This window comes from Anser anser (assembly GCF_964211835.1).
Source record: "Anser anser genome assembly, chromosome: 27".
In the NCBI taxonomy this organism is placed as follows: domain Eukaryota; kingdom Metazoa; phylum Chordata; class Aves; order Anseriformes; family Anatidae; genus Anser; species Anser anser.
In genome coordinates, this window is record NC_139748.1 from 2,097,716 (window position 1) to 2,121,351 (window position 23,636).

Sequence of the window (23,636 nt, forward strand, 5' to 3'; positions counted from 1 at the left end):
TCCCACAGCCCCATGCACATGACCATCTGCCTTCCTCATCACAACACAATATCGTACTACTGACATGCTTTACGTACAGAGACGAGGATGTTCACTACAAAAGGCACAGACACTGAGATCAATATTAACTAGTTCAGAGTAATTGAAGTTTCCAACTAACGACCGCTCATCAGCTCAGCTCCTGAAGGGACATCGCTTCCAATAAATAACCTCATGCTGTATCAGAATAAACATTTGGTACATGTTCAAAATATTCGTCCTACGCCCATGACGCAAATACAGGCACATCATCTGTTCGAGATGAATGAAATGAATGATGAAAGGGGATCTACCCTTCTCCTTCAGCTGCTGGCTTTGCTTTCTGAAGCATCTGGGTGAGTCAGCGTCCCACTCCTTCAGAAGGACAGTGCCTTGGGGAAGCCACATTCCTTGTGACATTCCCTACAGAAAACACTACTAATATATGAGGGCATTATTTCCAAGATGCCTACTTTCAGAAGGCTTTCCCTGTTTCTCAGTCACAGCCTCTACCATGGCTGCAGCCCACCGAAAGATGTTAAAAATGGCAAGTAGAAACAACCTTCAACAAGCAAACACCAGAAGCACCCCAAACACCAACAACCTACATCTCATACGGGCCTTGGGGGACAATGCAGCCAGAGCTCAGGTGCCAGGCGCTTTGAGGACTTTGAAGGCCGAGATCGCAGCGAGATCTGCAGTCCCTCCTGCGGTGCTTCACACGCACCCGGCAGCCACAGCATCCTGTTTCCCTCATGCTATGTAAAAGTAGAAAAAAAAAAGAACCAACAACCAAAAGAACTGCTGATAATGGGTGTGTACCCTGTTCTATTTCCTGAAGCATTTAATTCTTTGAGCAGAAAATGAGTACTTTCCAGCTGGAAAATAAATCACAATCCACTTCCTTTGATAATTTACAATGCACTGCACATTTTCTAATCTACTTCAACATTAATATTTGCAGTCTCTTCCAAATTCACCTAGACAAAATAAATTTTCGTATTTAAAACTCACAGCCATACTGATTAAAAAATGACTGCAGTTTTATTTTTGAGAAGCAAGTTTTACTTATTACATCAAAAAGCTGAAGGCTCAGAACAGCTGAGGCAATCCCCCAAACAAGTTTATTTCACAGAGGGTAACAGGATATTTACAACTACACTAGTCTAGTCCATTCTTTACAGTTTTCTAGATATTTAAGAGAATTCCAAAACATTAAAATGTGTTTTGAACATGATGAAACATGTTGAACGTGAGGAAAAAAAAGGGGGAAATTAGGATGTAAAATAATAGGAAAAAAGCGATACTCAGTTAAACAGTGTAGGTTTGAAAGGCATGCAACTCTGTATGGTTATTTCAAAAGGTAGCGATTACTTAACCCAGAGCAGAAAATGGAGTTGGAAGAAGAACTTGCTTGACCATTTCCTATGTCATGTAGGAGGCTGGAATTTAAACTTTGTTGGACATAGCTTCATGGTTTAACTACTGGGATTTTAAAAGACATATTCTGAAACTAAATACAGGAAGAAGCGCCTTTTTTTTTTTTTTTTTTTTGACTTAGCGTAACAGTTCGAAAGGTTCTCAGCCTTGGATTCAACAAGTAACATCCCCCAACACAAAATTCATAAATGCTCTTGCAGTTAAGCCAAGGAGGGCTCCGAAGCCATTCTGAGGTAGTTGGGATAAGGAACAGGGAGGATGTGGGAGGAAGAAGAAACGCGAGGGGACTGCCTGCCCCCTCCGAGCACAGGAGCGGGATGTGTTGCTCAAACCGCACTGCCCTGCGGGGCGATGTAAACCCAACGCACACGGATAAATGCGTCCCGGCCCCGCGTGTGACCACTGCACGCGAGCTGCACGCAAAGGACGGTGGACACAAGGCTGCTCCTGGATTCAGTCCCCATTGCAAGAGCCACGCGAGTGATCCATGCCCACCGAAAGCCATCAGCATTCGAAGCCTTGAATGCACTCCCAGCTGTTAGGAACAACATTTATTTTCAGTGTCCTCTCGAGGAAGCCTACACGAGCAGAGGTCCCAAACCTCTGCACCGTTCACACGGCCAACATGGTTAAAGCCACCTGCACGCCCTGCTACACCACATATCTAGAAATTCAAAGCCCACGGATAAATTCTAGCTATAGCGGTCGGCGCCTGGGCTGGGAACATGGTAAGTGATTTTCTTCTGCCATAAACAGGACTGCATGCACCATCTATCTTAACGTAATTTTTTTCTCATTTGAAAAGGGGCTTTAAACAACAATTACAAGCTCAGTAAGAGCTCTGAGCACTAACTCTCCTCTCCACAGAGACAAACTCATGCATAGGATTTCTCTCGAAGCTAAGAAGAGGATAACAAGCCCCTCTCCCTCTGCTCTGCTTTACGCTCCAGTCAGGAACGAACCTGAGCAAGGCGCGATCTGACGGTCCCACGAGACACCTTGCAACACCGCTGGTCCTCACAGAGGATGGGTTTGAATGAAACAGAGATTACCAAGAGACGGGGCAAACCAAACGGGCACAGATACAGCAAGGGAATCTGCTCTGTGCCCCTCGACCAAGGGCTCCCCAGCCCAGGGAGAGAGCCCTGCAGGGCGCAGCACTGCCCTGCTCGCCGGGGCAGCCCGAGCTCCTGCTGTCCTGTCCCCCACTGCCCGCTCACACAGCGACAAGAGAGCAAAGTCAAAGGAACGTTTTCAGCTACTTTCAAAAATTAAAAATAAAAAGGCTATTAATACTAGTGACACTTAAATTACGGAGCAGGAATCCGGTCAATAAGCTGAACACGTCCTTTCTATTTACAGTTCAAGATCATCAACTCGGACTGCTCTGGTAGGCATGGGTGGCACGGAGGGCACAGCTCAGCCCCACCGCGGGCTGGGACTTGAGGCTTTGCAGCTGACCCTCAGGCCTTGCCACGTCTCTCTGTACTTCAATTTCCGCCTCTCAAATCTGGGAAAAACAACATTAGTCTCCATGGCAAGACAGCTGGAGATCTATTAAAAATATCATTACTGGCTAGTTCAGATATAATTTTTCCATAACTTTGAGGGAAATAAAGTACTGCTGAAGCACAGTATGAGGAAACTGAAAATACTGGAAAAGAAATAAAATGAAAGGGAAAAATGTTTTCTTCAATCAACTCCTACCATTTTTCTATCACTTCCCATCAATACTGTCAGCTTTCCAGCAAACTTGAAATGTAACACTGAAAATAACAAATAATGCTAAGGAAATTCGTTTCAACACAAAACTTTGCTATACAGAAAAGAATATTCCTAGACAGAAATTTCACTCACATACAAATTCCCATATGCTTAGTTCCAAAAAACATTTTAATCATTTTCAAAATTAAAAAAAAATATATTTGACTTACATCTTCAGTGTCCTTAACCCGTAAAATCTGTTCCCGCAGGTCCTGTAAGTCGTTAAATGTGGACTGTGCTGTTATTGAATATACTAGTGCAAACCCTTGACCATTCTTCATATAGAGATCCCTCATTGCTGTGAATTGCTCCTGTAATCAAATATTTAAAAAAGTAGTTAGGTAGTGAATGACACTAAAGAACATTTACAAAGGAATACTTCTATTGTAATGGAGACAAGAATGTAGTAGAGCACGAGTCATATTTACGTATCTACCCCTCACAGAGATCCACTGCAGCATGAAAACCTAATAAAAACATTAACACATCTCTTTCCCTTTGCTTTTTTCCTTCCCCTAGTAAGGAGAACAAGGCTCCTTCCAAAACCAGGAAAAGGTGCAATAAAAACACATGCACAGGTACACTGGGGTATGCCCCAAACCATAACACAAGCCGTTAGCATTTGGTCGACGTATTCTGTACTGATCTTCCATTTATTTCCCGATACAGCGTTGAGCAGGAGCCTGCTATCAGACCAGTTCCCCAGGTGACAGATCTGGGCTATCACTTCAAGTTCTCTAACTGCACAGACAGGCCCACGTGTCACGCGCCGTGTGGCAGTTTGTCACGAGCACGGCCGCGTGGGAGGGCAGTGCCCTTAAGAGCCTGCTGCTTAAGAGCTTTTTTGGCTATGTTTTCTGGCCACTTGCAAAGGTAACACGCAAACTTATCCTCCATCAGTATGTTGATACGGCAACCTGCTTTTGGGTTATTAAACAGAATTGTTCTATTTTAATTGTTGCGCCTGATCTATTGCTTCTTCCTTGGGCAGGATTATTATATTAAGTTCTATGCTTATCATCTTGTTTTGTTCTTAAGAAAGAAACTCTGCACCAATTACGAAAAGAAATCATACTTACTGTCCCTGCTGTATCAAGGATTTCAAGCATACACTGTTGACAGTCTACTTCCACTTGCTGTGTAAAAAGGGGAAGAGACGAATACAGTTAAAACTAAAACCTCTGAAATTAAGGTGAGGGGAATCTCACCTTAATTTTTTTTTACTTCTGCAGCAAAGACCTCAGTAAGTGAGCCAGCCACCCGGACTTTCCCAACACTAGGAGAGGCTCTGCTATTAGAAGATTAATTACACCTTAAGATGGCATTTGGGGCAGCTCACTAGTGATCCAGGACTCTGCTGCTTATAAAGGCCTAAATAAGTTGAGGTATTTACAATGAGCCTCTTGAGTCAGATAAAATCCACTCCCACAAATCAAAAGGACCTTCAACTTTTTTTTTTTTTTTGCTGTTGAAGAAGGAGTGAGGAAGAAAAGAAAAAGCACAATATTTAATAAACGTCACACTGAGGCTTAACAAATCTTTTGGAAGCTAAGAACCGTCTCAGATCCACTAAGGGCAATTCCAGGAAAGATGAATAAATTTAACAGCAGAACTCGTAACAGAATTTACATTTAATTATCACAGGCACAAATGCTACAAGTTTTTGTTTTCTGTTTGGTGTCTTTAATTATGGCAACAATTATGCTAGTCTGCAAAACAATGGGTTACTTGACATCAATTCCGAGAAGAAAGCAGCTCTGTTGATAGAGCTGCGTAACACCAGAGTCAGGGATCCTGACAAGTATTTCTGCTCAGCAATTACAAGCCTGCATCCAAAACAGCTGTGAAGAATTTTTATGCGCTTTCAAACCAAGCAGAACATATTTAAACTAAATGGTAAAACAATCATTCCTAGGAGAAAGCAACAAAACGCAATTGCTGTGCTACAGTACCACAACCTACTGTGATAAGTGGTGTGTGTATATATATATATATATATATATATATATATCTCCTCTATGCTAACTTTTTCAGATCGCATGTTAGCAACAAATATTGATATACTTATGCTTTGAAATAATAATTCATCAAATTACAGCAAAGAGATATGACTAACAGTCTTTGGTCCTTTAATACGTTGCCCAGGCACCAATCAACAGCACTGGCACCGGGATGAACAGTACACCAGGCTGCCAAGTGCCACAGCTCGTACCCCCATACAGGAGCTAAAAAGTCAGCGATGGCCTGGGAAAATACACAGAGAGATGTCTGGTCAGGTGCTCTAACCTCTTACAAAGAAACAGTCCAAGAGCAGAAAGCTAAAGCCTCAACATGCCTCGACTGAAGTCGTCAGATTTAAAGTGAAAGCTCCTACTTATATGAAGTAATAGAGCTTTAATCCTCCTATTAAACAGAAGTAAGAACAGTCAAATTAACAGCAATGTTTGTCATCTCCTGATAATTCAGCTTTATAGTAGCTGAGACAATTTGTCTGGTTGCATTCACAGGCCCCGAACTAGTAAAATACTCTGCAAAGCCAAAAGAAACTATCTACATGAAAGCACTTCCTAGACTGATGCTTTTTTATGCATCATTTCTTGCTGCGCTTTTATGCATCCATAACATTCTCATAAAAAAAACCTTGCTCATTTTGATAAGCTTTCATTGCATTATTAAAAAGAAGCAAGCTCCGTGAGACTTGAAAGGAATAGAAATGATGTTATTTTACCTTTCTGTATGAATCTTCTATTGTTGGGTCATATTTTTCAACAAAAATTCCCTGAACGAACTGTACAGTCTGGGGAGAGAGAAAAAAAAAGTGAAGTAACTGTAACAGTAACACTTAACCAAGAAACACTTTCTGAACAATTAAAGCAGAAAAAACACTCAACACTGCTGATAAACTTCAAGTGGGGAGAAGAGAAAAATACACACATTAACAATTATTTAAAAAGAAATCTGCATAGTTTCTGCTGTTTTATGAGCCACTACTCAAGCACATTTCAAAACTATGCGAGACAAATTGTTTGCTCATTTCTTCATAAAAGATGAAGGCATCTCAAAAATAAAGGCATTCTCTAAAATGCCTTTCTTTTAGTGTCTGTGACTTCAGAAGAATAAAAAAAGCACCAAATATGGAAGATGTGAAATTTGATCAGAGGAACTGGCAATGTGTGTGCTATGGAAAATGCAGATTTCAATTGTGTTAGAGTTACAGTGGAACTACTCTGGATTACACACAGAGCACAGACGTATTTCAGAGTAGTGAGCTAAATCTGGAGAGTCTCCAGATACTCAGTTTGTATTAAATCATTAAAGAAGGAGACATCATTCATTTCAAAGAGGAAATCTTTCTTCTCCTATATAATTATTCCAAGTGAATCTACTCTAAACATTTCCCATCAAGCTGTCATTTGGATGCGCCCCATCTCTGGGCGCTCAAGCTCCGTACGTGGCATACTTTGGCTCCTGCTGGTCTGTGGTTTCACTTGTCCTCTGGAAGACACAGTTTGCTTTTCCTTTTTGGTACCTTCTCTTCATAAATAGGAAGAGCACTCTTCTCTTTGGTGTCTCCTCTTACTTGCAACCCTGCATGTTCCCTGCACCTAAACAGCCGTCTGTCCTCCTTGGCGCAGTGCTGGGAATCAGCAACACCCAGGCGAGACCAGACAGATCCGTACTGGTACCAGTTTGGTAAATGCTGGAATAGTTTATCTTTGTAATGCTAGCGACAGTGTTGTTTGCAGTTTATTCCCATGCAATGACTGCTGCTCCAAGCACTCCCCAGCTCAGTGAGCCGTGCTTGCAGAGCCCCAGGCTCCCCCCATCTCCGGCCGGGCGCAGCGCCGTGCTCTCACCTACGGCGTCTGCGCTCACCTCGGGTGCAGCACGGGTGGGTCCAGAGGTTTGGCTGATGATGGTAAAACCAAGTGCCAAGATCACGGCACTTAATTTTATCTCTTTAAATATCAACAAACACAGCAACTATCTTTTGCCAACAGAGCTTTCCACAAATCTTTAGTACAAATTCTGCCAAGTCACTACCTGTTTCAAGAAGTTGTATTTTGTTTGGACAAAAGGCTGAAATTTTTCTGCAACAGGGTTCCCTTTTGCCACACAAAGACTTTCAGAGTGGCACGTACCAGATGCATGCAGAAAGCCTCTGTGTGTGCTGAAAACTGAGCATTTCCTTATTACTCTCCTCCTTTTAACATAAAAAAAATAAATAAAATCTCGTACTATCTCATTCAAAAACCCTCCTATTTCACTAAATAATCCTGTATTAATAAGCCTGAACCTAAGAATCAAAGCTTTTGCTTCTCCAATATTTTCCTGTCACCCCAAACCTTTCAGGTAACAGGACTTATCAAAGCCACTGTGCAGGACACCATTATTAGTGGGTTTACAATGTTATACCAATAATGGCAACTAAGAATTTCAGGTTGTGTTGTAGGATTTTCAGCACAGTTATTCACAGATTCACAGATTTCTCTAGGTTGGAAGAGACCTCAAGATCATCGAGTCCAACCTCCGACCTAACACTAAGTACTCCACTAAACCATATCCCTAAGCTCTACATTTAAACGTCTTTTAAAGACCTCCAGGGATGGTGACTCCACCACCTCCCTGGGCAGCCCGTTCCAATGCTTAATAACCCTTTCGGTAAAGAAGTACTTCCTAACATCCAACCTAATTTTACCTATTAACCCAACCGAGTCCAAAGAAGATTGCTATTTGCTAGGAGGCTAACACTTGGACACTGAAGTCGGTCCGAGCTGTTCAGCTGCACCCTGTGAACTTTTTTCCTGTTTGTGAACCAGCCTTCAGCAAGAGAATGTGACAAACCACTCGTGACATTTTGTCTTTCTGCTAAAACTCAGAGTCTTATTTAATATTCCCAAATGCAGTACTGCTGAGAAAGAAAACTAACTTAACCCACAGGAGTTAAAACAGTGAGGAGGATTCGTAGCGAAACAAGAGCATATTGTAATCTGCACTCCCAGTGAAAACACAGAATTGAAAACAAACACCATGCTCTTTGTTGGGTATTCAGCTTATGCAGTTTGAAGAAAGAAATTTTAAAGTGACCTCCATATCATTTTAAGTCCCACCTTGCCAATACCTGTCAATAAAGTTGGTCATCTTGTAAGCTAAATATTATTCTCCCTCAGCTACTAATTGGCACTTACTGTCCTGCCATAACCATAATGGATCAACACTGCATATGAATTACAATACGTGCTTGCTTAGCACCTGGAACTTAACTTTGGTTTACCAGACTTTTCACAATCAACCCACCAGCAGTACGTACGTACAAAAGTTAGGGTCCTCAGTGACTTAACCCAATTTGTATCTCTACAGGTGGGAGTACACAAACTCATCATATACGATAAAGGAAAATACAATCTCCAGAACTTTTTGAGAATAAATTTTGGAAAAAAAAACTATAGTAAGTATTTAGAAAAATTAAGTATTCACATTTCAACTTTTAAAAAGGCCAGTGATGAATGGGGACTCAGAACTTTATACCAGAAATGAGGAAATTCAAAGTACTTCATATGCTGAAGAGGTTTTATGCACAGCATATTCAGAAGCGCCCTATTTTACCTAGCGAATCCTTCAATATTACATAATAAAACCAAGATAATCAAAAAGAATGCTCACGTAGAAAGCAATGGGGATCACATAAGTTGCTGTGGGAGAACAGAGCATCAAAAATTTTTACTCCTACATCTTGTAAATATTAGGAAGGGATCTCTGAAAGAGTACCTCAAATGTGATACATAATTGAACAATCTTTCCTCTCATTCACCTACATTCTGCAGGTGATTTGACAGGACTATTAGCAGCCCCTATCAGCAGAATAAAAAACAGTGAAAGAAGCACCCATCTACAAAATGAACGGCTGGTCAGCTATCACCCTCTGTGAAAAGGAACGTGGCGTGTTTCCTTGTCTTACATAACTTTACACTTGACCAGTTCTTTGCCCTTCTTGTTGGGGCGAGCTGCTTGACTGATTTGTGATAAATGGGTGACAGAAACCTCTCTTACAATGCTTTACTATCAACTCTGCTATGTAAACCTCTTACTAGAAACAACACAAGCACTTAAGGAGTGCAAAGTGTCATCAGTCTGCTTGTCCCTCTGCTCTGCCTGGAGGCAGCTTGCTATTCCACCCTGGGGTTTCAAGGCCAGACAGCTCTTTCAGGCTCCGTCCGTGATGGAAAATAAACTACCTTCAAGGTGTGCTCCTCGGCGGCAGCCATCGCCAATCCACAGCCACGCAGGGCAAGTCTTGATTCATCCTTCTAGCCTAGGCTAGGCTTTTCATACTTAGGGACGTTCAGTTATTTACAGTATTACACATCCGCAGAAAGCAAACATGAAATGCTAACTGTTCTAACAGTGATGAATCACCCGTTTCTTCTCCAAAAACTGACACAAATTCACAGATCCTTCAGCAGCCTAACCATGGCTACCTGGAAGTCACTGCACATAATAAAAGTAGCACAAACAACCCAATACGTTCAATGAGTAATGCCTGCAGCGAGACAGGCCAGTCTGGAAGCTCATGCAGTGGTTTCAGGACCACTTCCTAAGCGACTCACCAAGGCGGACTTCCCCACACCTCCTGAACCAAGGACCACTAGCTTGTACTCACGCATGGTGTGGTCTGTTCAGACACCGACGATCTAGAAGGCAGGAAAAAAAAAAGCAAATGGTTACAAGTGTACCTGTACACACACCTTCACGACACTGTCTTCTGAAAGTAGCAATGTGCTCCTGTTCTCCGGATGCTGCTATGAACAAAAATCTCTATAGGAATGGCTAAGACTGTTGTTTTCTGCATGAATTGCCGACAGCTCCAGTTTATACCAAACAGAACAATAACCAAACTATAGATCCCCACTCCTACATGTTCAAATATTCAAATGGGCAAACTACACGCAACCCCATACTTCTACAGTGAATCAGCCAATGCAATGCTTCCTTTGACCTTGCCATAAAGCATTTTAATGATTTCAAACTTTGCCCTGGAACTCGCTGCCTCCCAGGTTTTGGGATGCCCGGACCCGGACCTGCCAACCTTCTGCTGTTTGGAAACGGAGAGGATAAATACGGTAACAAACAGTGCCCGGGCACACAGCCCCCTCCCCGCCACACACCCCATGAGTGCCACCTTGCCTCTGCATTCTCAACATTTTACAGCATAAAGCCGCGAGTACGAGACAAGAAAATCAGGTTAGTAAGATGTAAGCAGAGAGGTTTATTTCTCCCGCAGCAGGGCAGGATTTAGGTCAGTATTTTCTCTCTGGAAAGGTCAGCCCGAGCTCGCGGCTGCCAAGGCAGAGCCTCGCTGCTCGCCCAGCAAGGCCTGTGCCTTTTTAAGGAAATCTTCCAGCTCCCCGAACGCACTGCGCAGCACCACAAAACTTCTCATTCTCATCGCGATTCCCTGACAAATAAGGCAAGTGACAAAGCTGGCGATAAACATTTTACACTCTGTTTACATTACAGGCCAGGCTGGGCTGTCCCTATCAAGGGCGCTGAGGCAAACAATGACCTCAGCCGCGAATCATCCTCTGCTCCTTCCCGGCGAGATAGCGCTTTCTTCCCAAGTAAGGATTCAGAAACACGAACACTATGAGGCTGGGGAAGTTTCATCTCTCAAAGGCATTTCAAACTAACGTTGCACAGGATTTATGGGTTCGCTGGCTACATCTGAGGACTGGTTTAAAAATAAAGACGTGTTCCTCGTAGTTCCCTGCTGAGCTGCATCACCTTGCTGGCTACCAGTAACAACCATCCGCAAAGAACAGGGATCGCATCTTTAGCCCTGCTGCTGCCTCTTTGCCACGCCGGACAGCTACCTGACAACCTGTGTTGTGGTTTATATAACCGTTAAATTGGGACTTTTATTTTTTTTTTTTCCCCACGTCAGACTCCCAGGGGCCACCTGCCACACGCTCCCCAGGCACATCCCACCAGCATGCCGGCAGCCCCGTGCCGCAGCAGGGGCACACGGCCGCGATATCGGAGACCTGTCCCCAGGACCCTCCTTCCAATCCTCACCCCTCAACCACACTACGTCCTGTGGTCTAAACGGGACACATACGGGTTAAAAAATTAATAAATAAAGCCCACGTGCAGTCGCAGAGGAAGAGGCACCCAAATCCTGTGGCCAGTTTAACACAGCTTTAAGTTCACTTTTACATCAGAAGAACAGGGACAGGGGGCTCGCCTGCCTGTGCTGAGGCTCTCATGCAGCCGAGCTGCTCTTCCCTCGCCCAGACGTTAGAGGGAGAATAAAGCAGAAGTCAGCAGCAGCAGCTCATACTTTCAGGCACCTCGGGGCTGTTTTTCTTCAACCCTGGAAGCCGCTATGAGCTTTGGTTGCTTAACTTCACAGAAATTGTGAAACTAAGTCAAACTGAAAGGGATTTTCCAGAATGCTAACTTCAAGTGTCTAAAAACAGAGCAAGCCATGTCTATGCACTATAGTACGCTGACAACAGTTTTGGTTAAGATACTGTCAGCTGCAAGCTCTTCTGCTTGAAAGTTTCCCTGAGAAGTAACATTCACTTCCTTTTTTTTTTTCTCTAAGATCATGATTTTGGTTGGGAAAGAGAGGGGAATTCCAATTAGCAATGCTTTTTCCTTTGACAATCCTTAGAAATTAAAAGGGAATGCATTTTTTATAAAGTGTAAATGCAATCTATTGATCTAGTCTATCTTCATCTTCTACGGTTCCACAGTCTGCTCCACCCATGAATGCCCCTGAAAGTAAATCAATCTAAGGGTTAAATTTAGCTGTGAACTCTTTCACTTCTTATTTATAGTAAAAATACTTGTGGGAAACTTTCAGCTGGGAGTAGCACAAGACTAACTTCTCATTTCTTCTCTGCAATATTTGCTGATTTTTTTTTTCAGGTGCAACAGGAAACCAAGATCCTGAAACGCATGAGCCTTATTACTGTAAACTCCACACGCCTTAATTATCTTGTAGCTCTTTCACAAGTATGTTAATGTTATCTGTTTATACAACATGAATGGAGTGCTCCAGAAATTACTATGCCGCATCCTAGCCAACTTTTCATTTGGCAAACTGTTTATGCCCACCTAAATACAGCAAGACACAGTAGCATTCATTTCCACCCAGAGCTCTGTGTAGTAGACGAGCATGCTGTGAAGCAACAGCAGCATTTCAAAATGGCATGAAATTACGGGTGTTTAGTGTTTCTTTTGATTCGAGAAAAGCCTATGATCACTAAGAAGTGTAAAAAAATAACTTTTTGTCGTTTCACATGTTGCGAAACTGGTCGCATAAGTTCTGAAGGCCAAGGTGCAAAAAGAAAGCAAAAACTAAGTGTGTCATCTTGCTCATGCTCCCCTTCTTCCCTCACGCACAGCCATTGAGGTACAGCAGGACAGGCGTGGGGCAAAGAACAAATTTCACATTAAATACCCTGGCACTGCTCCAAGCAGCAGGCTCGCTCCGCCCTCAGCACCAGACCAGGCTACCGAGCACCTGCACAGCCACTTTAAAATACAACAGTAATAAATCAGTAGGGTCCAGATTGCAGCTACAATAATGAACAAACTTTGCTTCTACACTGCAAAGCACCTGACACCTCAGGATTAATCTCTTCCTTGTTTAACAGGAGCACCTCTTTGCGCTGCCACGAGAGTGCCCAGGCTGCCAGCATCAGCCCCCTCCCGAAGGAAGAGCGAAAATCTCGAGCAGCTTGCCCAAAATACCTGGCCTGGGTAACCTTCACGTGGTATCCACCATGAGAACAACTAGCCATATGCACCTCTAACTGTCTACATATCCAAGAGAAACAACTCTCTAGTGCCATTTATCTGCAGCTGGTCAGTGCTTTGAGCACTGATGAAATGGTCCTACTGCAAGAGAACTATGTGGGAACATGTGCCAGGTTCAGTCTCGTTCACAACCCAAATGAAAAATTAACTGCTCCTTATACAAAAGCCTCACCAGCTCATCAAGAAGCCTGTAATTTCACAGAATGTTAGGGATTGGAAGGGATCTTGAAAAAAAAAATTGGGTGGTTGGGGAGAGAAATGCAAGCAAAGAATAAACGCAAACGCAACCCTGGAAAAGGCTGGGTGCAAGAACCTTGCGCTAACCCAAAACGTGGTGTGCACCTTGTGCGATGCGGATGTCTGAGTTCAATTGCACACACCCAAAGAAGGCAGCTTGTATTACTGCTTGCTCCTTCCTTCTCTGAACACTGATAGGGCCATGAGTTGTGTGAGGTAGATACACTGCTCAGCAGGAGGAAGACAGTGGTAAAGGCACGTGGCTTGATGGTTTTGCATAACTTCATGAAACGTTGGGCATAACTGATGATACAATCCCCAGTAAGATGATAACAAAAGACTTAAATGAACAACAACAAAAAAGAAATTAAAGTAGACACATTCTTGGCTCAGCCTTGGAAAGAAAAATTGTGTACTGTTATTATACGTTTGTATTTTGTACAACAGCAAATAACATCAAGAAGGACAGAACACACTACTTCAGAGTTGCTTTTCTCCACTACAAGAAACAAAGTTCAGACAACTTTTAACTTCAAATGATGCATTATGCATTTATCAATTCTCAAATGAGAACATTAAATACTCGTACCTTGGCATAAAAGATCTCTCATCAGTGTTAACAGCACTACTGAAGTTTTTTCCAGGCTCCCTGCAAGGGACTGAAAAAAAAAAAAAATTAATTCCTCAGAACATATTTTTCAGATGATAGTGTAGATAAGCATCAAATCCACTCTTCACAGCTTGAAAGCAAAATATGCCTGTTATCAAATTTGCTCTTTACTTTAATCAAGGGAGCTCTACACAATTTCTGAACACTAGAATCAAATTCCCTTAAAAACAAAGCCTCCAGTGCAATTTAACCCTGCTTCTGATAAGTGAAATGTTGGGGGGTCAGGAGAAAACCAATGGCAAAACAGAATTTCTGCTGGACAAAATCATTCAAAAATGCTTTACAAACTGGACTTGCAGCTAAGGTAAACCATGGGAAGGAGACAAAATTGAATCTATTTGGTTAGAAAGCAAAGATCAAGCTCACAACAGCAAAGCTGACACTTGTGCTCAATACAGGACGCCAGCAGCTCCAGCTGCTCAACGCGCTGCCACCTCTTTAGCCTCAGATTTCATTCAGGAGCATGGGTTAATATCACGCCTTTTTTTTTTTTGATTAAAATTTTGAGCTCCTGATTTTTGGCTACCAGATCTGATAGCAGTGAAATACAGTCTGCAGACACACAGTAGGAAAAGGTTGCCATCAAAGGGAAAAGTACTTCTCTCTTCTATGCAGTTTTTTTTAAATCAGCATCTAAAAAGCTTGTCTGTTTGCCTTACATCAATTTTTATTGGCTTTGTGCTGTTGCCACTTCTGTCCACAATCCCTGAATTTGTAATTTGACAACCACATTTACAGGATGCTCACTCATGTTTCCAATCTCACACTTTTTACTGTTTCCCTAGCACTGCCTTCTACCTCGATACCACAGATCTCACCCCCAAATATATGTCTGTGTCATCCTCCCTCTGCTTCTGACCATGCATTGTTCAACTGGCCAAGGGACGGGAATTTTAAAGAAGAGTTCAATGACCGATTCCCATTAAAAGCCAACAGCAGCTCAGTATTCCTCTCCCGCAGTTTGTTTTACCCCAAACAAAAAAGACAACTTCATTCTGCGGGAGAGATGCGCGCTGCTCCAGCTTCATCCCCAGGTTTCTGATGGGCTTTTTTCTTCCCAATACGCTCTGCACAAAACCTGCACGACTTCACTTACAAGACAAGCTCAAGTCAGCCTAAACCTGCCTGAGGCTGTACCAAGTTTGCAATGCGTTTTAAGAGATGAAAATTTACTGTACCAAGAACGCAGGAAAAGCAGACTCTAGCAGCTCAGCTACCCTGAGCAATCTTGAAGGGGAGCAACTGCCGCTTAACCACACCCCGACTGCCACGGTGAAATCCAACGACTGTTGCATCCCCTACAAAGCACAGTTATTTTACAGAGCCACGTTTCTCTCTTCCGCTGCCGACGCGGTGCCCGCGGGGCCGTGCGCTGCTGGCAGGCCGAGCCGCTCCCCGGCCGCGGCACAGGAAGCCAGGCAGCAGGCACCGATGCTATCGGGGGCCTCTGAAACGGATCCCACACCTCCGCTTCCTCCCCAGCACCTGCACAGCCCCAGCCCGTGGTGGGATGAAGTGGGGTCAGTGCTGGTGGCACCCCGGGACGCCGCCTGAGGAGCATCTGTGAGCCACGAGAAAGAAAATGGCCGGCGGCAGAGCGCAGAGGTGCACCGAGATGGGGGACGTGGCACCCACCGGTCCTCCAGAGCCGGACGAGACCCAGTGCCCCCGCGCACCACAGCACGCCAACTGAAGAGCCATCCCCCCTCAACCGCGTGTTTTACAAGACCGCAGCACCCGCGGTATCACACTCCTCCACTCAGTAGGGCTGAACTCAGCGATACCACTAAGGGCCGGGCAGACACGGCCCATCGGCACCACACGGCGAGCCAGGCCACCGAAACGCGTCCCCGGTCCTTAAACCCCAGAGGAGGTGGCCTGGCTTCACGTGGCTGCTGGCTCTCCCTAAGACCATTTCTGAAAGCTCCCAAGGGATAAAAGAACTGCTTGTTCCCCCCTTCAATGCTGAAAATCATGGGAAGTTTAAATGAAAGCCTAGTAATTTGTGTTTTTTTCAAAATATTTTTTTTAGCAGCTCTGCATCCAAAACTGCAGAGCCATGAGCACGTGCCACCTTGAAACCATAGAAAGCAAAATGCTTTAGAAACAGATAATGAAATTTTCAAAATCCTTCTTAAATACTTTTCCAAATACAATAGGAAGCAAGTCTACAGCCAAGCAGTTTGCTCAGGCAGCTCTTGCTGCAAGCATTCACTTGGATCCAGTTTACAGACACCTGAAAATAGGGAATTTTAGCAAAAGTGTTGACACAAGCTCAGCTATGGGACTGAAGACAGATGACAAATCAAGAACGCAGACTGCATTTGCACTTGAGATCAGCAACACACAGCCCTTGGTTAAAAAGGGTGGGGGGGGGGGGGAGGCGGAAAGAGAGAAGGAACAGAGAAAAGCGAGGCACTGAACAAGCACAGACAAAACCACAGGCAGAAGCATCAATTCCTAGAGACACAACGAAATGGCCTCTCCACGTGCAGCTCAGCAGCGGCGTGCACCGCCGGCCGTTCGGTGTTTTGCTCTGTGCCCAGGAAAGATTCCTGGTGGTGCGGCCAAGATGCGGGCGCAGGGACAGCGACCTCCTCCGCCAGCCCGGCTCGCTCACCGTCCTCACCTCCGTCCTGCCAGCGGTCCGGCCTGCACACACGGAAACCAAGGCGTCTGACGTCCTCAAGGGGAAGCGTGCTGTCAGCATGTTACGGGCTCGGGACGGAAGCACACCGATGGCTGCGGGATCGTCGCCGCCCCGCAGCCCGGCTGCCGCCACCGTGCCACAGCGGGGCAGGTTCCCGGTGCTGCAGCCACGCGTGGTTATTTTTACCCTGGCAGCTCAGCACTGAATCACGGCTACTATAAACAAACCTGTTTAACTTTGAACTTGTAAGTGTTCTTCATGCCAGCTTTTTGAATTACTACAAACTAGGCCATGAAAAGCTGAGGTTTTTTAGTGTTTTTTTTTTTTAATGTCTCCTAAACATTACTCAATGCTCCAAAACCCCTTCTTTAATCACAGCCATGTTTGCAAAACAAACTCAAACCCATCACAAAGGGAAGATTCAAAGCGACCAAAGTGACACCAAATCCAGCAGATCCCCTCTGCGCTGCCACCACCCAGGCGCAGGAGGCAGCGGCCACGGCTGCGGCACCAGAGCCAGGGCAGCTCCCGGCCGCCTGACGGCTCCATTCGCCACCTGCTTTCAGCAGGAATCTGTTACACACCGTGTTCTTGGATATTAAATTACTCAATCAAGTCAAAAGTACATTAAATACTTCCCTAATATTAATCAAAGCTGTCAACAATTATGCAATGGTGGCACTTAAGCTACGGAAACACGATGGGATGAGGGATCACAAATGAAAGGGTGCCTGCAAATCACACAATTAATTAGCAGAGGGCTCTCCCAAAAAAACACTACCATGGACTTACCCTGCTCCTTAGCACAGAATTTACTTACAACATCAGAAATTGCTGCCATGGACGCACTTGCCAAGTCACTGCACCAAGGCAGTCAATCTCCCTGCCTTTAAGGTGCACTGAAAACCTCCCCCGCCTGCCCTGACGCTGTCAACATCAGAAAAATGAGAGGGGAAAAAAAGACAAGACCAAGCAGAAAGCAGGGCTTCAATGTGATTTTCATGCACAGTTTGACAAACTTCCATTCACACAATCTTCAGAGTCTGACTTGACTTTATTGCTCGTTATTGCAGCTTCCAACACCCAGGTAAACATATATATTACCACTAAATAACCCAACAGGAGGATTATCTTATATATTACGACAAAAATCCCATTCTCAGTTCTATGAATTTAACAGTAAATTATTACCATTTCCACTGACTGCTTTCAGCATCAAATCAAATATAAATCAACGTAACAAGCACACAGATAGCTGTACATGTCACCGTGCTGTAAGACGAGCCACCGTACAATGGCTGCATGCATTCAGCCCCTTTAGCTTTATAAGCTTTTGTTCTCCCAAATTTAACTCAAGCGAAAGCCTAAGTTATTTCTGTTAAAAACAAGGAACACATTTCAGTTCCAGGGAGGAGCTTACACTGCCAAATTAAACTGTTTATACTTTGGTAACTTCACCACTGGAGAACAGGGCATTCTGGACACTCGGACCCACGTACTCCTCCGTGGAAGTACGAGCACACCCAGGGACTGAAAAAGCCATAAATGAGATGTGATTCCCTACAGTAGGAATTGGGAATTGAACCTTATCCTGAGCCATTATATAATAAAGTATAAACTGAATTCACTCTTAATAGTGAAAAGTGGAAAAGTGTTTCAATATTACGATATTTCTGAAAGAGAACTTTCACCAAGAATTCATAAATTTACACAAGAGAAGGCAGCAACACCTTAATTACATACCTTGCCCAAGTGAGAGGCACTCACAATTCAGTAATTTAACGCTAAAAAGACATACTTTGTTTTGGGTTTGACAGTAAAACAAAACAAAACAAAACAACAACCAACAGCTCGTGGACAGAAGCACATGGCAAGAATTCAGCTAACAACAAGCTAAACGAACAAACAGGTATTTGAAGAACGCAAGAGAAAACTACACTGCTCCGAGATATTACTTGAAGTATTTAACTGGAGAAGGTAGGAGACCGACCTTCCGATCCTGCACACATCCATTCTTAAAATCTGAAGTCCCGACCGTCTGCTCCTCCTGAACCACGTCCAAATCGCCAGTTTCTGCATAATTTCACATCTTCTGCGGCGTGCTGTGAAGATTACTGATTCAGGGCCAAAGCCATAAAAGCCTCAGCTGAGAGTAAAGTCCTCTAGCAGCAGAGCAATCCTTTTCGACTTCAGTGCTTTGCTGAAGCGGAGCTCTGAACAAATTAACTGCAGCACACACAACCAGGTCAGAGAGACGACCGTCTTTGAAAACAGCAATCGAGTTGCGGTGTGAAAAAGCGATTTTGTGCACAAACATCTTGAGAACAATCTTCCTCAATCCGTAACCTTTTCTGCAAGCAGCTTCATGCTGAACTCGCAGTTTTAAATATCAAAATGTTTACTTCCATGGAAGCGACTGCCTACTTACTCACTTTAAATTGCTTCGCCAGAGAAGCACTTCAGACAAGGAACAAGTACTTCGGGCAGCTAAAGCCTGCCGTGCTCAAACGGCTAATTTAGTTTTTGTCCTATCGGTCTGCATTTGCAGAAAGTTGCTAGGGACATGCGCCAAGCAGACAAAAGGCAGTGAAAGGGAAGCCAGAAGCAAAACTCCAAGACCGACACACACAGCAGCCCTGAATTAGAACAAGCCACCACGTCACCCGCGGCAGTTGGCAGCCTCCCCCCGGAGGGGCTGCAGCGCTGCCGCCAAGTTCACACCAACGAGCGCTGAGCCGCAACAGGACGGAGGACATCCGCGCACACCGGGCAGATTCAGGGGATAAATTGACTTTCCTCAATTAAATACGTATAAAGCACTCGGAAGCGCTGTGCCGCCAGGCACTGGGGCCTGGATCAGGCCCAGCCGGGCGGGCACGGGGGCAGAGGTCCTGCAGCACAGCGCGGCTGCGCTCGGCCATTCCTCCCGGCTGCTCCAGCGAGCTCGGCAGAGGGCACCGCCACAACACACGGCAGCCCTGGACAGCAGCTCTCTTCCGGAAGAAAAGTCCTTCCCTTCCCTCTTCCCCATCAGCAAAACATGCAAACATTAAAGGGCATACACATCAGGTACAGAATCAGTTTATGGGACTTCCTCCCATCTGTCATCTACCATGTCCACCACTTGCCACTGATTTTCCTTCCCTCCCCCTTGGAAAAAATGTTCTGACCTTTTTTAATAAGGATTAAATTCCAGACAGAATCTAGGAGGCTCAATCATAGCAAAACACGAACTATATTATACTTGGTAAGAATAATTTGTTGTGCTGATAGTAGCTTGGCAACATTCTTAACTATGTTCTTCCTGGTTTATACAATTAGGGTAAATAAGTGACATGAGGTAGGTAGATTGTCACTGCAATTTTAGCCTGCACTTTAAGTAATTATTTTTATTTCAGCAGTAATAATGACCAGACACCGCTAAATCCCTGTCTTTTTTCTGTTCAAAAAATGGCAGCACGCCCAAGGGAGTATCTTTTATACAAACGACTATCTAGAGTTAAAGTTTGGGGGTTGATTTTATTTTTTTTGTTAACCTCCGTTTTTGTTAAATAAACCCAATAAATTTGTTTCACATTTGGAAGGATTTAAAAGTTTTCTTTATCGAAGAAAACACTTTCTTCCCCAGCAAAGAAAACCACTCGAAGCACTTCAGAGCACCTTGTTTGGTGAACATCCTTCTCTGAGCAGCAGCGCCGTGGGACACGTGTCTGCACCCAGCACAAACAACAGACCAAATGCTCGCTTCCCTTCTTTAACCAACACCTGCTTGCAAGGCCACGCTATGATTTTGTAAATGCTTTTTGAGATTAAACTTGAAACTGATATGTAACTTATGAAGGAATATTTTAACATTCCTTCTGAGCATTCTTAGAAGTCCTGCGCTGTAGAAAGCGCTTGGAACTGATGAGAACGGGGAAAATACATCAAGGCTGCACCAACAGACGAGGATGCAGCCGGGGCAGCTAAAGCTTACTCGGCTCAGGGAACTCGCTTGCAGCGCAGCAGCAGCGAGCAGATCCAGCAGCCTGGACTGCCACCAGCCACTCGGTTTTATGCAGCAGCTCCCCCCATCCTGCACAGACGCTGCAAGGTGCTGGGACACAGAGGCAGCGCCAGGCCTGCACGGGAGGAACAAACGCAGAGCCAGGGGAAGCGGCACGAAGCCGGCACAGCAGCGACCAGGGTGCTGTGACGGCAGCACCCAGCCCTGCAACCTACGGGGTCTCACCTGCTCGTCCCCTCCCTGTCCTTTCACCCCAGAAGGCTTCAGGCGAGTGTGGGCACCCCAGGGGCTGTGGCCACGGAAGCCCTGCTGCTGTGCTCGCTACCAGAAGCTGCCCTGCACCAGGAACGTGCCCGGAGCTCATCAGATCGCACTCCAGGACCGAGGTCAGATGGAGAGCGCAGCACAGCTCCCCCCCCCCCCCCCCCCCCCAGCTTCTCTTAAACTTGCGGAAGAAGCTGCAGAGGTTTAAACGCTTGAAAACATATTTCTACCCTCTGCTGGTAAACTGGAAGCCCGGTACTACGCCCTTAGGAGCACGTCACAGGTTAGCGCGGGCACTGCCCGGCCGTTCAGCGCAGAGGGCTAACTTGCAGGTCCCGAAACCATTACCGCCTTCAAACCTCACTAGCAAAGCTTCAAGAAATCAGCGTGTGCACGCACACCGAACTCGCAGATTGATCTAAAGGTCAGGTTTGCATACGCAGTCTAGAGATTTTCACTGCCTAAAAATACTTTATTGTACGTCAGCCACGAGCAACCAGTGCACCTTTCCCGCACAACTGCAGCCCCTGGAACATCTGTTTTACCCCGGGTACTTCTGGATGAAAGGGCCCACTCACCACTTGTCAGTGCTGCGCTGCTTGTCAGTTCATACACACCCTCAGCGATGAGCACCCTTGTGACGAGTACCTAAGCGGAGTTAACGATGGATGCATTTGAACACCACCAAGTAGAAGCGTACCTCTTGAGATGCTCTGACGGCAAATTTTCAGGCTCAATGGGAACCTGAATAGCAGCAAGTTGATGTACAGAATTAATTCAAATACAAACAAACCCGCACACCACCAAGGTTCCTTTATTTGTTGTACTAAAATGAAGTTATTTAATGCGCTTAATTGTTGTTTAATCCTTTAGCATTTAACTCAGTCCTGTAATGCTGCTTCCTGGAACCTGGGGACAGAAATTTTCTTGTACAACGAAAGTGAAATTCTCTACTACATGAGGATTTTAACCGAAGGAAGATTCAAAATTTTATTAACAGTTCAGGGCTGGCACCTGAAGGGCATTAGTGAGAACTTTTTTGGCCAGAAAGGCCCAGAGCTAAACTGCAGGCAGATCTGCACCGGGACTCTTACGGCTCTGCACTCTTAAGTTTTTTAATCCTTCCAAATCTGCAAGGCTTAAAAGAGCAAAACAGCTTTGACAATTCCTCCTGGAATGTCCTATATGGAAGAAAAGAGGTGACACTAACCCATAAAGGAAATAGCTCCAAGTGATTTAAACATTTTTATATGAGCCATTTCAGCATTTATAGGTCAAGCTTGAATACAACCAAAATAGATTATTATACAGCTGTCTTAAAAGAAAAAAAAAAGTCATGGGCAGTTGGACTCGTGCTCCAGAAGCAGAGATGCTATGTTTAACTCACAGGGGAGGAGACAACCCACGGCAGCTAACCAGCGAGCAGGATGAGCGTCGCTGCCATCAGCCAGTTCCTCCCCTCCACCTCAGTACTCAAACAGGAACAAAAAAGTCACTCTCTTTTTAGTCTTTGAAATGATAAGACATAAGGCAATAGGAAAAAAAAATTCTCTCCCATATTAGTATGCAAATGTGTTAAACATATGGCCTGGAGACAGTCAGTTCTGTACTCTGATCGAGACCTTAGAACACGCCGCACTCAATCTGAATGTTAATTGCCGTTATCTGCAATTCCTGCGCTTCCCGTTTTGGTTAGGACACCTTTTCATCAAAGTCAAACCCCCCCTTTCACTGTTTTTTCTCGAGCAACTCAGAAATGCTAAATCAGCCATACAAACGCAGGGACACTACAGCCGCTGACTTTAAAAGATATTTATTTCAATAAACTTTTGTCTGTACAGATGCGGTTCGTATGAACTTGGCACCGAAGTGCCAATAAAAAAAAAAAAAAAGGAAGTTTCATCCTCGCAGTTCCATGGAGATTCCTTGGTTTTCCAACACCGGGTCCCTGACACCTGCTAGCAGCATGCTCAGTCACCCCGCTGCACTGCTCAGACCGGCCTTAGTGCTAAATTGCCTCGTGCTCAATGCTGTGCCCATGATGAGGGTTTTGAGCAAAAAAAGATAATAGCAAAAAATATATAAAATATAAAAAATATAAAATATAAAAAAAAATAGCAGAGACAGGCTGCAGAGCACTGAAATCACAGAATAAAGGGAAAGACATGCTTTCTCAGAATCCACACCATTGAGGAAAATGCCCTGGAGCATTAAAACATCTCTTTGATCATTTTAAATGAGATTCCTGAAAAAGCTTTATTCTAAATTTGAGTGCATTCTGGTGATCAATATGCCAATGCAGTGGATTCATGAAAAAACACAAAGCCAGAAAGTCATACTGATTACAATATTATTATACGTAATCTGATGAGTTAAAAGCCCTAAATGCATGAATATTTCATGAGAAAGGCTGTTTGGAACGGTTTCAGTCTGTAACTTTAATCTTAATGTTATTTTCATCTACAATTAGTGTTATAATCCAAAGCATTTGAAAGCAACAATTGGCTAAGTCTATGCCATCTTCACCTGTGTTTGTTTCCTAAATCCATCGGATTTCTGTTCTTCACCCCGGTAACAGGACAAACACATCAAACCCCAGGGCACGGCAAGACGTGCTGAGATGGGACTGCTTATGCAGAAAGGAGAATTGCACCAGAAATAACCCTACCCAATGAACTACGGTTTACTTTCAACTATCATGTGATAGGTGACATATAAAAGGCGTTATTCTGCACGTCAGCTGTCTGTAATGAAAGTTTTTC

The 23,636-nt window shown here is 44.4% G+C and overlaps 1 protein-coding gene across 3 annotated transcripts in view; it reads right to left on the bottom strand.

The window, feature by feature from the left end:
• RAP1A (RAP1A, member of RAS oncogene family) overlaps positions 1 to 23,636 on the bottom strand; it is a 39,873-nt gene that overhangs the window by 8,129 nt on the left and 8,108 nt on the right. Inside the window, exons 1-6 of one of the 3 annotated variants that reach the window (XM_083812439.1) lie at positions 18,595 to 19,088; positions 13,874 to 13,943; positions 9,831 to 9,914; positions 5,951 to 6,019; positions 4,302 to 4,358; positions 3,393 to 3,533 (exon numbers count right to left, since the gene is read on the bottom strand). In XM_083812439.1, coding sequence (XP_083668565.1) covers positions 3,393 to 3,533; positions 4,302 to 4,358; positions 5,951 to 6,019; positions 9,831 to 9,887 — 324 coding nt within the window. In that variant the 5' untranslated portion in view covers positions 9,888 to 9,914; positions 13,874 to 13,943; positions 18,595 to 19,088. Of the gene's footprint in view, positions 1 to 3,392; positions 3,534 to 4,301; positions 4,359 to 5,950; positions 6,020 to 9,830; positions 9,915 to 13,873; positions 13,944 to 18,594; positions 19,089 to 23,636 lie in introns of those variants that run through there. The other 2 variants (XM_083812438.1, XM_083812440.1) reach the window with 2 other exon arrangements.